The 16,886-nt window shown below is 40.8% G+C and overlaps 1 protein-coding gene across 2 annotated transcripts in view; it reads right to left on the reverse strand.

Annotated features, from left to right (window-relative positions):
- Positions 1-4,028: 4,028 nt before the first annotated feature.
- The window catches only part of LOC132840721 (astrotactin-2-like), a 343,281-nt gene continuing 330,423 nt past the window's right edge, over positions 4,029-16,886 (reverse strand). For both annotated transcript variants that reach the window (XM_060862652.1, XM_060862651.1), the window contains exons 21-23: positions 12,509-12,609; positions 11,395-11,578; positions 4,029-4,969 (exon numbers count right to left, since the gene is read on the reverse strand). In XM_060862652.1, coding sequence (XP_060718635.1) covers positions 4,732-4,969; positions 11,395-11,578; positions 12,509-12,609 — 523 coding nt within the window. In that variant the 3' untranslated portion in view covers positions 4,029-4,731. The remainder of the gene's footprint in view (positions 4,970-11,394; positions 11,579-12,508; positions 12,610-16,886) is intronic.

Here is a 16,886-nt window from a genome sequence, read left to right on the forward strand (position 1 = left end):
CAATCACAAACTACCAACTAATCAACCTACCATGCATATCTTTGGACCGGGGGAGGAAACCGGAGTACCCGGAGGAAACCCCCAAGGCACAGGGAAAACATGCAAACTCCACACACACTCAAGGCGGAGGTGGGAATCAAACCCCCAACCCTGGAGGTGTGAGGCGAATGTGCTAACCACTAAGCCACCGTGACCCCCCACAACTTGGAACTCTTTCTGATAAATAAACTCTGAGATTTAAAATTGTACAAAAAATTTTTGGGTGTTTTTTTTGGAGGATTCACCAAGGAAACCATTTTGTCAAATACAATAGTACCAAAATAACTACTTTTTAACCACCATGTACCTACACAGGAAAGGATTTAATGAGGTGTAGGGTTCTGCATTAAGGATTTAATTGTTCCTTCAGAACATTAACCAAGAACTCTTACGGATTCCACATGTTTAACAGTGCAGCCACTAGTTTGTTATAAAGAATCTTCACTGTTTTTTGCTTAAAAGAAAAAAGGTTCTTCAATAGTCCATTGGGTTTTTGGCTTCCGAAAGTGTCTCTAGATGAAACCTTTAAGAGTTACTCCCTTTGTTATGGAGACAAATCTGTTGGACAAACGAATCATGTGCTGATAAAGATCACAGTGTCTCGGTAATAATAGAGGTCCAGAGTGTAAAGACTGTAAAGAAGCATCCGGTATCCCACAGTTACATAGTGTACCCTCACAGATGTGTGTTCTCAGATCATTTTCACGTCCTGATGTTCACACTGGATCCAAACGAGTCCATGTGGTGATCAGGACAGCTCGACCCGATCACCTTGAACATACATCAGGAACACTTTGTACAGTAGTGCTAGATCACGTTATAGGAATGTGAGAGGTTCATTAAGACACTAAATCTCACTGCTGAGGAAGAACATTCGATTTGGTTCCATTACTACTAATGAAGAACTTTGTCTATTAGTGTCTATTACAGCATCCAGGCCACGTCAATATGTTATTGTCTCTTTAGCAACAGCTCATTCACAGGGACATGATAGAAGGCTAATAAGGTGAAGGAGTTGAAAGAAACGCCATGTCTGTGCTTTGTACCTGTATGAGGTACAGCTGTAACTCGTACCTGTAGCTTTCTGACATCTTCTGGACAGCAGGAGTCTGATCACATTACAAAATGAGCTTCTCTTGTCTTATTAACTTGAAGAGAAAGAAGAAAAAAGACAGGCTGGTGAGGAGTCTGCTATTTATAGCTGTTATAATGTAAGAGATGACAGAATCATAATGTTAAATGCAACACAAGTGACAAAAACACAAGTGACGTGACGTACGGCTAAGTACGGTGACCCATACTCAGAATTTGTTCTCTGCCTTTAACCCATCCAAAGTGCACACACACAGCAGTGAACACACACACCCGGAGCAGTGGGCAGCCATTTATGCTGCGGCGCCTGGGGAGCAGTTGATGGGTTCGGTGCCTTGCTCAAGGGCACCTCAGTCGTGGCCGGCCCGAGACTCAAACCCACAACCTTAGGGTTAGGAGTCAAACTCTCTAACCATTAGGCCACGACAATAAACAGATAAATGAGATGTGGTAGTGCAGTGGTTAAGGTGTTGGGCTACTGATCGGAAGGTTGTGGGTTCAAACCCCAGGTCCACCAAGCTGCCACTGCTGGGCCCCTGAGCAAGGCCCTTAGCCCTCAGTTGCTCAGTTGTAAGTCACTCTGGATAAGGGTGTCTGCTAAATGCCGTAAATGTAAATAAATAATACATCAATGAAAAAAACACCAAAAGAATTTTAGTGTGCCAAAAATCATTTTTTTTATTTACAACACTTCCAAATTTCACCACTACTGCCTTCTCTAATCGATTTCACACCGTGCCGGTATGTTTCAGCGTCAGTCGTGTTCATCCAGTTGGGTGATTGGTTTCAGGGTGGGTTATGAGGTTCTGCCCTTTTTGAGAGGTTTACTAACAATCATAAGAAAAAGCTGTGTGTCTAGAGGTGGGGCAAACTAATAGTGTGCTGTCGGATAAAGCAATAAATGATTCAATTTATTATTATTTATTTTTTTTTGCTTTAGTATGAGGAAAATGAAGAGTGTAATGTTGTAGTGAGATATTTGATCATTTGATTCACTAATATAAAGAAACATATAACACGGGGAGGCGGTGGTGGCTCAACTGGTTAAGGCTCTGGGTTGTTGATCGGAGGATCGGGGTTTAAGGACCAGCACAGCCAAGCTTACACTGCTGGGCCCTTGAGCAAGGCCCTCAACCCTCCCTGCTCCAGGGGCGCTGTATCATAGCTGCCCCTGCACTCTGACCCCAACCTTTTCAGTTGGGGTATGTGAAGAAAAGAATTCCCCTGTGCTGTAATGTCTATGTGGCGATAATAAAGGCTTTGATTCCTGTTCTATTATACTTCACTGTTAAATACTAGCTACTAACTATATTGTAAAATACAATGAATCTGTTATTTATTCAAGAAAAAAATGTTTACAATATACATCTATTTAACTATTTGATTTTTTAAGTTTAGGGGGCACGTTGGCTTAGTGGTTAGCACGTTTGCCTCACACCTCCAGGGTCGGGGTTCGATTCCCGCCTCCGCCTTGTGTGTGCGGAGTTTGCATGTTCTCCCCGTGCCTTGGGGGTTTCCTCCCCCGGTCCAAAGACATGCATGGTAGGTTGATTGGCATCTCTGGAAAATTGTGTGAGTGAATGAGAGTGTGTGTGTGTGTGCCCTGTGATGGGTTGGCACTCCGTCCAGGGTGTATCCTGCCTTGATGCCCGATGACGCCTGAGATAGGCACAGGCTCCCCGTGACCCGAGGTAGTTCGGATAAGCAGTAGAAGATGAATGAATTTTTTAATTTTTTTAACACATGCTCACATTTTTGTCATGTTAGCTCCAAAACTATAAACAGCTTCCTGAGAGTCAGATTCTGCCCAAACATCACTGACACAAGGGTGAACTGCGGTGAAAAGGAAATAAAAAAGGAAAATCTTCTCAATAAGCGTCCTTTCCTTTACAAAAGACAACATAACACTACCCTGAAGAGTTCTCCTTCCAGCCTGGAAAAGTGAATCCCTGCTCAATTCAGGAGCAGATTTAGTGTCCTGAATGCTCAGCACATTTAGGAGAACTTTAAGAACAGATGATTTAGCGCAGTAGTATTGTCTTTCAATCAACAGCTCGGCAGGAGGAAAAGCCCGGGGCCTGACACGAGCAACTTTATGACATGTGGGGTTTCAGTGGTGACAGGATGAAAGGGCTTCTCTTTAGATGTACAGAGAGGAAAATCCCCTACACCTTGCCTTCAGGCTTGTTCTTTTCTCCTCTCCAACAGGCTAAAATGCTCGTTTAGCTTCTTTCCGAAGCCATTTTTTGGAAAAGGATACAAAAATAAATCTGACATCATGATCAAATTCGCTGAAGTGAATCTGACTGCTGAACCCGCCACGAAAAAAGTAATAGAAAACAGAACGTACTCCGACGTGGGATTGCATTTTTATCGCGGTCCACCATCTTTCAGCTCATTTTCTTGTTTACGCAATTAAGAAATATGACCATCAGCGCATAAATTGATGCAGAGATTAAGTATATAATGCATAATGTGGCAGGTTGTGGGTTTGAACCTTGCGCTCTCCAATTCAGCCTTCTATTCTACCAATATTTCTCTATGTCGTTAGTGGCAAACGTGCAATGTTTCATTTTCTTTGTGAAACGTTGCTTTACAGCCGTCCAATCCGTCTTCGCAGATCCCTGAGTCGGGACGATGAATGAGATGCTGCACGGCCACGCAAAATGAAGATAAATAATCTTTGTGTTTATGTGGGTGCTTAAAAACCCAAAAATCAATCAAGCTTCAAACGGTGCTTCAGTATACATATTTAATAGATCTTTCCCGACCCCCGAATAAGACAATCATATTGACTTGGTACATACTGTATTTACAATTTTATGTACAAAGAGTATAATTTACTATCACAATTGATATTACATGAAATGGAAAACGTCTCAAAAGAAGTCGTCGGTGCTAGTTTTACTTTTTCTTGACTTACCTCACTCAGCCCCATATGATCAGCTAATATAAGAGTTATAATACACTACAAGCCCTTCAGCACATGACGCTTACGCCTTTCCTTCTTCCTTTAAAAATCTCAGCCGTGAGAAACTAACGGTATGTTGTAACAGCCCTGAACTAATCATTCATTTAGCATTAACGTGGAGCTGCATGTGTTGAAAAGGTCTGTCTATGAAAATGAAGCCACTGTTTAAAATAGGAAAATGATGGACAGATTAAATAAATAGACACCAAAGTCCGCTTAATTGTCAGAGATAATAATTTTCAAACCATTGCATTGCATTCAAGACGATTCAAGGCCTTCGCATTCTAGATCTCTAGTTCTCCATTCAGCTTGGTTTCCAAATATGTTACAGACGCATGGAAAAGGTTCTCGGCTCATCGTCCTCCTGGTGTGTGAAATTTGCAGCACCATGAAGTGAGGACTTTACATTCAGGCCTTTTCGGTCTGGTCCTTACAAAAAAGTAAAAAGGAAAAGTTCTTCAATTTCCTCTGAAGCGACATTTTTCTCCCCTCCCCCATGCTGATAAACAAGTCAGAGGGGATGCACGGCGAAAAAATGTCCCTCCGTTTGTTGAAAACCATTTTCTATCGGTTTACAAAACAGATCAGATCGGATCAGAGAGTCTGATCTAAAAGATGAACAGGCTGTTTCACCGGAGTTTGGACTTGCCGTATATATTGCGCTGGACAGAGAGGATCTTCTCCACACAGGTTAGCCGTGTCTCATGGAGAGAGCTGTGCCAAGTGCTGCTAGCCAATCGCATGTCTTCACTCCTGCACATGACGTATGAGATGGATTCTGTTCGGCTCTGGATGAAGCCGCTCCGGAGAAGAGAGCGGCACAAGAGGCTGATCCGATCCACTCGTCTCAGGATTAGGTGAGCTTTCCTGCGGAAGAAAGAGAGAAAAGAAAGAACGATATTGATGACTAAAGGCAGATATTATGATACATGTTTGTGACGTGCCAGGTCTCTAAGCTGCAAATCCAAGTTTAACTTCAGTCTATGCCAGTTTTGAGCTTCAAAGAGTTTGACCTGAGTCTGAAGTCCCTTATCTGCATGAGCTGCGTCCTATGTCCTAATTTTCTGAGCTGAAAGTCAGAGTCAAGTCTCAAGTCTCTTAGCAGCATCCCCAAGTGTCTGAGCTGCAACACCAAGGTAAGTCTCAAGTCTCAAGTAAGTCCAATTTGACTCTTAAGTCTTTGAACTGCAAGTCCAAGTCAAGTCACAGGTCCCTGATTTGCAAGTCTAAGCTAACTCCTTCATCTTTGAGCTGCAAGTCAGAGTTGAGTATTAAGTCAACTCCGAATGAAGCCCAAGTCTGATTAGCAAGTCAAAGTCAAGCCTCTAAACTACAATTCCAAAACATGTCTCAAGTCTGTGTAATGCAAGTTCAGGCTGAGTCTCAGGTCTCTGAGAAACAAGTTGCATGTCAAGCGTCAGGCCTCTGAGTAGTGAATCTGAGCCAAGTCTCTAGTATTTAATCTTAAGTATCTGAACTGCAAGTCTAAATTAGTCTCAAGTCCCTGATCTGTAACTCTGAGTCAAGTCTGAAATCTCTGAGATGTAAATCAGATTCAATTCTGAAGTGGGGGCATGGTGGCTTAGTGGTTAGCAAGTTGGGGGTTCGATTCCCGCCTCCACCTTGTGTGTGTGGAGTTTGCATGTTCTCCCCGTGCCTCGGGGGTTTCCTCCGGGTACTCCGGTTTCCTCCCCCGGTCCAAAGACATGCATGGTAGGTTGATTGGCATCTCTGGAAAATTGTCCGTAGTGTGTGATTGCGTGAGTGAATGAGAGTGTGTGTGTGTGCCCTGTGATGGGTTGGCACTCCGTCCAGGGTGTATCCTGCCTTGATGCCCGATGACGCCTGAGATAGGCACAGGCTCCCCATGACCCGAGGTAGTTCGGATAAGCGGTAGAAAATGAATGAATGAATTCTGAAGTCTCTAAATTTCAAGTTTTTAATTGTGGTAAAAGTACCTGCATGATTTCCATGCTGTCATGGGGGCTGTGGTGGCCCAAGCGGTTAAGGCTCTGGGTTGTTGATTGGAAGATTGGGGTTCAATCTTCAGTCCCTGTTGGGCCCTTGAGCAAGGCCCTTAACCATTTAACTGTGCTTTAATGTATATGTGACAAAATAAAGGCTTCTTCTTCTGTCTTGGGATTATTTAACAGTTATATTGCTAAAGTTAGTATCATTTTAGTGCAGAATGCTAACTGAATCATAAACATGTTTAGAACGGTTTTAAAGAAATTCGAGAACAGATGTTGGTGTGTAAGATGCACTGCATCAATGTTCTGAAAATGCTTTACGTGAAACTCGGGAACATTAAGAGGAAACATTCATCTCGCAACAACCTAAACCTTAGTCGAAAACCAGCGGCTGTAGCAGAGGGGAAAAAAACAAAACATCAGGCTTCAGTCGGTAGTTTCCCAACTAAATGTAGCTGCAAACTTTGGTTTAGGGAATTGAAAATATTATGTAAGTTGATACACTTAGCAAAAACAATGCTTGGCAGATATAAATGAGTAAATGTTTAGGCAGAAAATGTATGACAGTAAACTTTCAGCGATGGTCTGTGATTTAACTACAGAACAATTTTAGCTATGGGTTCTGTTTTTTTTCTGACCAGGAAGAAATTCAATAACATCATTTTTTCTCTCTCTCTCTCTTGTGGAAAGTTATTCTTAAGTGAAAACACAGTGGGTAAAGTCTGGATTAGGGCTTGTATAAAGCTTTTATTTGGTCTGATTAAAATCACTTACTCAGCACTCTGAAGGTTGCTGAAAAATACAGCATGAATTTTAATTCAACATGAAAATTTGTTGGTACGTTTATTTGAGGAGGTACAGTAAAGTTGGCACCATGTATATTATGTAATGCATAAATTTTTTTTTTAAAAATCTGTGCTTCAGATGAATCTGGGCTTGCTTAAATATTACAAACAGACTGTAAATATCAATTTACCATGAATTATTAAGTTTATTTTGGGAGGTTCATTGTGTAGCACTATAAAACCCAAGGATTTATAATGGCAGCATACTTAAGATTTGTAATGCCACAAGTTGAGGCTCTGTTTGTACTTTGAAAAGTAAATACATGTGTTTGAAATGTTCAGTAAAAAAAAAAAAAAAACGTCCGTTCTCAGAGAAAGAAAGCTCGACTTGTTTTTCAGTCAATAACGACAAACTGCATATATTTTATATATGCACAAAAACTTCACAGAGGAACCTGTGCGCTGTCTCGGCATAATTCAAATATTTATGATGCCTGGACTGCAGTCTTTAGAGGATGACTCAGGGTTCACAGCCAAATGGGCTTCATTTCATAACACAACATTCAGCTAATCATGACCGTAAAACATGCTGACATTTGCAGACTTACTACTAAAACTTTTTTTTCTTCTCATTTCCGTATCCAAACCCCACCTCTCCCAGCAGCTATGAGTCAGATGCATTGATTTCCAAATGCAAGAATCAATTAGAATCGAGGCTTTTCATTACCGAGATACTTGCCAGTTCAGAGATTTTTAAGTAACAAGTTCCTGAATTATTTTGAGTGGAAGAGAGCTGAATGGTATCCAGTAGAAGCGTTGAGCTGTGGTTAATTAGGGGATGTTTTGATGCAGATGAAATGTTGCGCAAAAAATCTGAGTCATAATGTTACGGGGGCGAAATGCTGCTGTTTTTCCAATAATGCAAATTGTTCTCCAATTTGGTGGGAAAACAAGTGACATATCTGTAATTACAAACACAAGGCTCAATCAGTTTTGACCTTCTGCTAGAAATGTCTTGTGTGATGTAATGTCTTAAATCACTTAAATAATCTTTCCCAAACCCTCAGTGTCTTACAACAGCATGGACCATCTTGTTATTCCTCATACGTTATAAAAATCCAGTGCAACAGCACCGACAAAAACAGATGAAGAACTTAAAAAACATACGAAGAAGCGAGAAGCGACGCTGGGGCTGATTTCTTTCGAGCTCACGTGTTATAGATCCGTGCAGCTTATCAGATGATCGCTCAGACTGACACACCTCCTAGATTTGTGCTGATATTTTTTCCATTAATTTAATCTGTAACACATCATTAGCAGTCTTGAGAGTAATGAATGTGAATGAGGTGAATTATCATCCCCGTCGTTGTTGTTTTATTCCTTAGAAACCTCTGGAGGAGAAACAGTTTAGCAGATACACAAAGCACACACTGTCCAAAGTACAAATGACACAAAAGGACATATGACATGTTTTTTCGGTTTAAATAAAAGCATGTTTATTACTCTGAGAAAACCCACAAGAACCTAATAGAGCATTACGGACAACACGAGGGCAGATGCAGTTCAACCTTTAAGTGTGTGTGTGTGTGGGTTATAATGTGTAACTATCATGCCATCAATGACACCTAGATAACTATCACTCACGTAAAGTAATAGTTTTATTGTCAAGCTGTTAACAGATATTAGGTTTTAGCCTCCGTACTGCACCTTAAACCACTACACACAGCATACACAAAGCCAATTGTCTATTCAGCTCTCTGGAGGATGCTAGACTCGGGACATCGAAATAGAAATATATCCAACTCGTCTTTTTTAAACAAACATCTGAGTGATCACATTTCACTTGGCAACATGTTTACCATTTAAAAGACACCACTAATTCCAACACTCCCAAAAAGACTGCCAATACAAGGCAAGGAATAATCCCCAGACTCTCCTCTAAATGCCTGCTTCAGGGCTTCTGCCACACACAAAAATGTTTACCAAATCCTCCATTATATCAATTTTCTGCATGGCATGACTTATGAATCCCAAATTCCAGGCAGTGGGTTGGACATGCTGTAAAATCTGACGTCTGAATTTCAGCACTTGAATTGTCTTTTTGTTTCTTTTCTTTTTCTAGCATTCACCCACTTAAAACAGCTAACAATCAGTCCATCTGTATACACTTCGGAAGAAAAAAAGGATTATTCAAGGATTCCTTGGATAGTTCCTTGGATTTCTTTCAAAACATGACCTAATTGATCCTCTGATAAGGAAAGCTCTAACATACAGTACAGCTTTACGTACTGTAGAAGTATCAGAATTGTCCCAGTTTAATAAAACAAATGGATTCCATTAATGAGATCTAAGTGTTGGTCAAAGTTAAGGCACTCTTAGAGGTTTTAAGGTGTTTCCTCGGAGCACCAACGCTCTGGCTTGTTACAATTAACATTTATTTCTGAGAGTGTCGAGTACATTATAAACCCTGAAAAGTGCAATCTAACACCTTCAGTTCTCTAGTTGGTCCCTCTGGGGAAAGTTTAAAGGTTCTATAAAGATCTTCAAAGAATACAGGACTTTTAAAAAGTCAGAGAAACCACAAGTGGTGTTAGTTAATGGTTTGTTTCTTCCTAAAAGCTGATCTAGTTGGAAGCTTCTTTATGGGGGGAAAGCTCTATTGTCCCATAGAGTTCTACATATATTTCAGAAAATAATTAGTATTTGGTTAGTTTGGCATGTATTCATAGCAACATGGGATGTTCAGTACCATCTAATTTTGGTCAAAGTCATTGCACTCAGGAAAAAAAAAGGGCTGGTTAATGTTTCTACTTTGTTGTACAGTTCTACATAGAGGTTTGAAGTGGCTTCCTCAGATGAGCAGACTAAAGAACATATTGGGTTGCTAGATTTATACTTATTTTGGTTATTTTTAGTTTCTGGTTAGGTATGAACCCCTAAAAAGCTTATAGGTTTTTTTAGCTGTCCCTCTTGGGAATTTTGAAAAGTTCTTCAAAGAACCCTACAATAGGTTTCAAGGTTCTATGTAAACCTCTTTAAAAAAAAACTAGAACTAGCAGTAACCATCAGAACAGTGGAGGAAACACAAGTAGTATTTGTGCCTCACAAGTCCAGGGTCTAGGGTTTAAAGTGAAATCTTCCAGATCCCAAAAATATTTTGGTAGGTTGCTTAGCCTTTCTAAATTGCTGGTGGAATAAGACAGTTGTTCAGTGGTTAGCGCTCCACCAAGCTGACATTGTTGTTAGGCAGTTCAAATTTATCTCTTTAGCTCAAGTAAGTCACTTAAGAGGCACTTAAGAGTGTAGTAGGTTGATAAGATCCATCTAAGTCTAGGTAAATTAATATTTAATGACATTACAATACCTGTCTTGATAAATTTGCATTTACATGGCCTGATCTTCAGGAAGAACCTTTTTCTTTCCTTCTTCCAAACCCTGCTAACCAAAAGGTGCAGGTACTTGTTACCAGACTATTGAATAAAAAAACAAATCGATGTTTGAGTGTCCTACAATGGACTCATGACATGTCCAGGATCCACCAGTCTAGAATAAAATTGTTACTGAAGAAGAAAGAATAAATGAGTCAAACCTTTGAACTCAAGGAACCATCGGAGCCTCTGAAAAAAAGTGTCTATGATTTGAGTACAAAGCACATTTTGGAATTTTTTTTTTTTTTTACTTTTAACCCTTAAGGAACCCTTTGTTCTAAGAGTATACTAGGTTGAGAAGAAACTATGTTTTGCTAAGTCAGTAGCTAATATTCTCAGTACTATTTAGGTCTTGCTAACCTTGATCTTCAGGGTGAACCATTTTCTTTTTCCTCTTCTCTTCCAAACCTTGCCAACCACAGCAACATTTCCACCCACATCAGACTCCTGCTGGGATTCATCTCTCCGTAGGGAACACCGCAAACACGGCAGCCATATTTAAGCTCCATGATGAAACAAAAAACAAAAAGCCACACACACCTGGATTTACTAGGTGCCTCAGACCCTGAGAGGGAAGTGGAGAGGCCCGTTTTAAGAGCAACATTTCCACATGTGTACACTAACATGGCCACAGGCCTCCACACCACTTAGTGTTTGCCAGAAGCCACTTTACCCACATTCATTAGAGCCCAAAACATTTGGCGCCCTCTCACCGAGAGGCTGGAATAATAACACTGTAATTTGTTGACTTTGCTTTGGTGTCCAGTCACTGGTTTTGACGCAAAAAATACGAATAATAAAAGGAATCAAAAGGAAACAAAAACATCGGATGGACTTGAATAAACAAATGTGAAAATACACTGTAGCACCGGGACGGATTCTTTTTATGAGATTTATGTTCTTATGAGATGGCACTCCAGTGGAACAAGCCTGCTCGTAATCACTTTTATAGGCTTGGATTTGCACTGGAAGCCTAAACCAACACTGTGTAGGCCAAAATTACAGCTGACCACAGTGTTTATGTGTAGGTACTGCATGTGTATGCATTACGAGATGGAGGGAGTTGAGTGCGAGACAGAGAAGAAGTTTGCTTAGAAGATGACTCTCACCTTGGTCCAAGCTCATCCTCGCTCCTCCACACAAAGTCTCCAAACTTCTCGTAGTGTGAATTGTAATGGTGTTGCACACGGTACAGTGTAGGTGGAGAAATCTCCATCAGCGTGTTGTAGGCTGTTTGCTGTTCCTTGCCACTCGTGTAGCCGTTGTACAGGTTGTAGACCCGGTCTGCTATCTCTGAAAAACGGGGAAGAAGCAGACTAGGAACTTTCTCCAGCAGTGATTTTAAAATGAGCTGGCAAACGGAACGATTGCTTCACCTGCGATTGACTGGAATGAATCAATCATTTTATCTGAGTTTATTGAAAATTATTAATTGAGAGAGTACAGAGAGTGACAATGAAGCTAGTTTCCATATTGACAGTATTGGAAGGTACTGGCTTAAATCATCTCTTATCCCAAAGGGCATTAAAAAAAAAGTGCTAAAGGGACTTTCAGTAGGAAAAAATTCTAAATGGACCTTCAATAGGAAGGAAATGGATCCTAAAATAATCCTAAATGTTCTTCGGTAAGAATCATACTATTTGGTAGAAAAAAATCCGTAAGGGATCTCTGATATTAAGAATCCTAAAGAGATCCTAATGGGATCTTCGGTAGGAAGAATCTTCAATGGACCTTTAATAGGAAGAATCCTAAACTGATCCTATAAGAATACTAAAGAGATCTTTAGTAGGAATATTCCTTTACAGGTATTTGGTAGGAAGAATCCTGAAAGGATAATGATAATAAAATCCTAACAGGATGACAGAAATAATCCTAAAAGGATCTTTGGATTAACCCGCAATGGAGGAACCTTATGTAGTTTTATGTTAGAAAAGGTTTCAGGTTTCCAAATGCAAAACTATCCAAAGAATATCTAAGTAACCTTTTTTTCTGAGTGTAACTGCAATTCCTACAGTTTTATTTCGACTTTGTGACTGTGACCAGTGATGATAACGGAAATGAAACTCTTGCACCTTGGCACCTTGACCTGCCATCTCACCATCTGGTCAGAGATGTTCAACTTGCTGTTCATTCACGCCAGTAACAGGTGTGAAGATACAATCTTCTCAGACGGATTGCCATGGAGTGGGGGAAGAGAGACAGAAAGAGAAAGAGGAGGTGTACCTTCTGCTCTGCTGTCATCAACTATTGGACAGGAAGTACGCACTGTCACATAGCTCGCCTCAGACCGACTGCCACGGCTGTCCAAGGCATACAGAGTGAACCTGAGATAGAAAGAAAGGTAAAGCAAGAAAGAGCAAATGTCATGAGGCCACAGAAGGAAAAAGAAATAGAAATCTAGTCGATCAAAACAAATCGATGGAACTGCTTTACATAATAGTGCCATTAGAAACTCAGTAGCTTATATCTACTGTACGTAAAAATTACACATAGCCATTAGCCCTGGAACCAATGCACGTTTCCTCTCAACAGTTTAACCTCACAGGAGCATGTGGCTCATAGAACAACCTGTTTGGCCCTCTGTCCTGCTACACGCTGTGCTATGAGGTGAAGAAACACGTCACTGATCTTCGTTTACGAGCTTAAGTCCGACAAACTAGGAACTCACGCTCAGAAAAAAAAAACAGCCATAACTGACAACAGACGTGTGTGGGGCCTGCAGGATTCCAGAGTATTCAGTTACATTTGGAAATTGTCCTGGCAAAGGGAGCTTGAATGAAAAAAAAAAAAAATAGAAAAAGAAAGGCCAGCCATTATGGCTAATAGCTGCTTAAATGGGACTCCCACTTCCTCTAATGACAGAGTTCCGTTCAGCAAATACAAAACACATTAAAGCTCAAGGCCTGCGTGTTCTTGGACCACCCAGTGCAGAGAAATGATGCTCAGCTGCTGGACGTGGACAACTTCGAGCTGCCTGCCTGGCTGGCTCGCTGGCTGGCTCGCTGGCTGGCTGGCTGAATGCACAAAGGAGTGTCGCGTTCGTGCTGTGCTGTGAATCTGAACAACAAATCTGCTGAGGCAGGTTTATGCTGGTACAAGATATCGAAAACCTTCACACGCCTTTTTGGAAAAGGTCAATGGGAAAGTGCTTTATGCTGTAAAAATAGAATCGTAAAGAAGATTGGGTTCAAATTCTTTTAACTCCTGTCCCTGTGTTGGTCTTGATTATAGCTTTGTTAGCATTTATAAGTGCAGACACAGCACAAAATGAATGAATGAATTAATTAATGAGGGATGCTACAATTGTGGAGAGGCCTTTGTGTCAATGCTGATATTACATTTATGTAAAGTAAAGTAAAAAGATATTTTAAATCCAGGTAAATTGTCTTTCACAACTTGCGTACATATTTCCGATAAGATACACTGATAAAATCTCCGGCTGCATTGTTGGTGCAAAATTGCCACCTTGCACCTCCATACTTGGATCCTGAGGTTGGGTTTGGCTCTAATTCACATGTTCTCTTCATGTTTGTGTATGTTTCCTCTGGGTTCTTTGCTTTCCTTAACTTAAACCTCCCAAAAACATGGCGACTCTAATTTATCTACAGAGGGTTAGGGTTAGGGTTAGAATGCGTTTGTGTATACATTGTTGGTGGACTGGTATTCCAGGATAAATTCCCACCTGATGGCCAGTATTCCAGGGATTCGAATGAAATGAAATCGTTATCCTGGGGATGTGGGAAACTAGTGGTTACTAGTTTGGGTAACTAGTGGTCCACCAATCTACCAATGCTGGGCCCCTGATCTCATGACACATAAGTGGCCCTGTATAAGGGTGTCTGCCAAATGCTGTAAAAGTATCTCCTCTGTGAACCATTGAACTGTGGTGATCAAAAATGTCCCTCTTTTTCACTTTAATAAAGATGTTCAAGCTTCTTTCTTTTTGTTTTTCTCATCCTAGCTGTTACACAACAGTTCGTTAAAAGCTGAACATTCGCTGAAATGGACACTATTTATCACAGGGAAGAAAACATTCAAGAAGCCACACTCACTTTCCACCAGAACGACATTTCTCAATCCTAATTAGTTCTGTCTTTGCATGGAAAGGTTCCTCCATCCCCACAATCCATCTTTACATGCCAGGCATTTTTGGGTTAGTCCTTTGTCTGGGAGTACCATCTTCCAGTACCACCAACTGAGTGTTTTGTTTGTAACGTGGCCTACATTTGCATGGCTTGCATAGTTTCCCTGATCTCGCTATTCATCGGCAGAGACGTGTGGCATTCTTGCCCCAAACCTCACCAAAAAGTCATCTCCTCAGATTCTGCCTATCATAACAATGTGGCCATCAGAATGAGCACACTGTTTGAGTTACGTGGTTTTAAAGTCACCCAGTGAAGACAGAGAGTGGCTTGTGTGTGTGTTTTTCTTCTGTCAGATAATTTGTAAAGTTTAGTTTACGGTTTGAGGACAGGGATTGGGGTGGTGGTGGTGGGGGTTATATGGAGGTTTGGTTTTACTGCTCAACACTGTTTTTAGCTGTCTGGGGTGTTGGCGTGGACGACGAGATGTGTTTCTATAGTGCAGCTTTAAAAAGCTCTTCTAGCTGCTTCAACATTCCTCGGGAACCTTTTGGTATCTATAGGAACATCAGAGACTGTTCATTGACATTAAGCTTCTGACTGTCAAAGGATTTCGCTGGACCAAAAAATACGGCAGCAGAGCAGAAAAAAAGAGCCATCGTTCAGCGAGTCCCGTTTTCAAAACATGAATCAGCTCAGCTTCTGTAGCAGATCCTCTGTTGTGGTTAATCCAATCAAACACGTTTATGTAAATGTGTACCTGATGGCAGCTCACCAGACAGGAGGCTAGTTACAGAGAGCGTTAGATCAGCGTTAAAGAGGTCAGATTTATCTTTAATACTTGATTCTTTTACTTACTGTCCTGATTAACAAAACCATAACAAGACAATGATGGAAAAAAGAGGTTAAAGATGAATGGACGGAGAAGTTAAAAAACAGATGTGTCACATCTGTGGAGTAGAGGTGTGCATCCAGAGAAAAAAATGCAGGAGTGGGTGGTTTTTACTTTCACATCCAAGCAAGTGGGACAGAAGAAATTCGTATATTCATTCTTTAGTAACTGCCGTATCCTGGTCAGAGTCGGTTAAATTTTTCAACTACGTTATGTTTTTCATTTATTTATTAATTTGGTTCATTTTTCTCACTCACTCACTCACTCATTTTCTACCGCTTATCCGAACTACCTCGGGTCACGGGGAGCCTGTGCCTATCTCAGGCGTCATCGGGCATCAAGGCAGGATACACCCTGGACGGAGTTCCAACCCATCACAGGGCACACACACACTCTCATTCACACACTAAGGACAATTTTCCAGAGATGCCAATCAACCTACCATGCATGTCTTTGGACCGGGGGAGGAAACCGGAGTACCCGGAGGAAACCCCCGAGGCACGGGGAGAACATGCAAACTCCACACACACAAGGTGGAGGCGGGAATCGAACCCCCAACCCTGGAGGTGTGAGGCAAACGTGCTAACCACTAAGCCACCGTTCCCCCTGGTTCATTTTTTTCTCACAAATTTGTTTTAGAAACTAGACATAACTCCGATAGTAGGAACATATCACAGACATGTTAAAAAAAAAATGTCAAAAGCAGTCACATGGAGATTTAAAGCGAAACAAAACATGACAAGGTTCAAATTGTCTTACAGCATTTATAGCCACAAACTCAACACGAACCTCATCACTAATCACAGGTTTCCTATACCAGAGCTCATTGACCCCATATCAACTTTTTTTTTTCTCTCCATGGATCATTTATTTCATGTTTAACCATGATGACTGAATTTGGTTACTATTTTCATAAAAACGGTTCTGAGAGTCAGGTTCAAACAAACCATGGTGAAATCCTGACACACTGCTCCTATTAGTGCAGGAGCTCAATAATAAAACAACAGGAACAATTTCTTCTGTCAGCCTCGGCTCGTCCCTCAACAACATCTCACCAGAGCAACAGGAGTCAAGAAAACAAACCCCATAATAACACAGAAACATTGACTGAATATGAATTTACAAGGTGGAGTCTTATACACAAGAGAGGTATGATACAAATCCTGAAATGTCTTATACTGTACATTGGAAATGAAAAATATAAGAAGGTCAAGGTTCAGGATTAATGCTAAACAATAATCGTAAAAAGGAGTTTTGTCTCTATGTAGAAACTGCAGAGAGATGTTCTGAAATGACACTGACGCTAGTTTGTTAAATTGATGAAATAATGCAAGCAGAAATTAAGAAACACCAAACAGGCTGGAGTTTCGCTCCTTTTATTATTTAGTATATTTTTTGCTCTTTATCAATATTATGGACAGGTTTCTTATAACACTTGTTGAAATGTGTTTAATTTTGCTTAATTTTCAAAATTTTTTTATAATAATTATAATGAATGAATATTATTATTATTCATTCATTCATCTTCTACCGCTTATCCGAACTACCTCGTGTCACGGGGAGCCTGTGCCTATCTCAGGAAACCCCCGAGGCACGGGGAGAACATGCAAACTCCACACACACAAGG

This window comes from Tachysurus vachellii, chromosome 26 (genome assembly GCF_030014155.1).
Source record: "Tachysurus vachellii isolate PV-2020 chromosome 26, HZAU_Pvac_v1, whole genome shotgun sequence".
Taxonomy (NCBI): domain Eukaryota; kingdom Metazoa; phylum Chordata; class Actinopteri; order Siluriformes; family Bagridae; genus Tachysurus; species Tachysurus vachellii.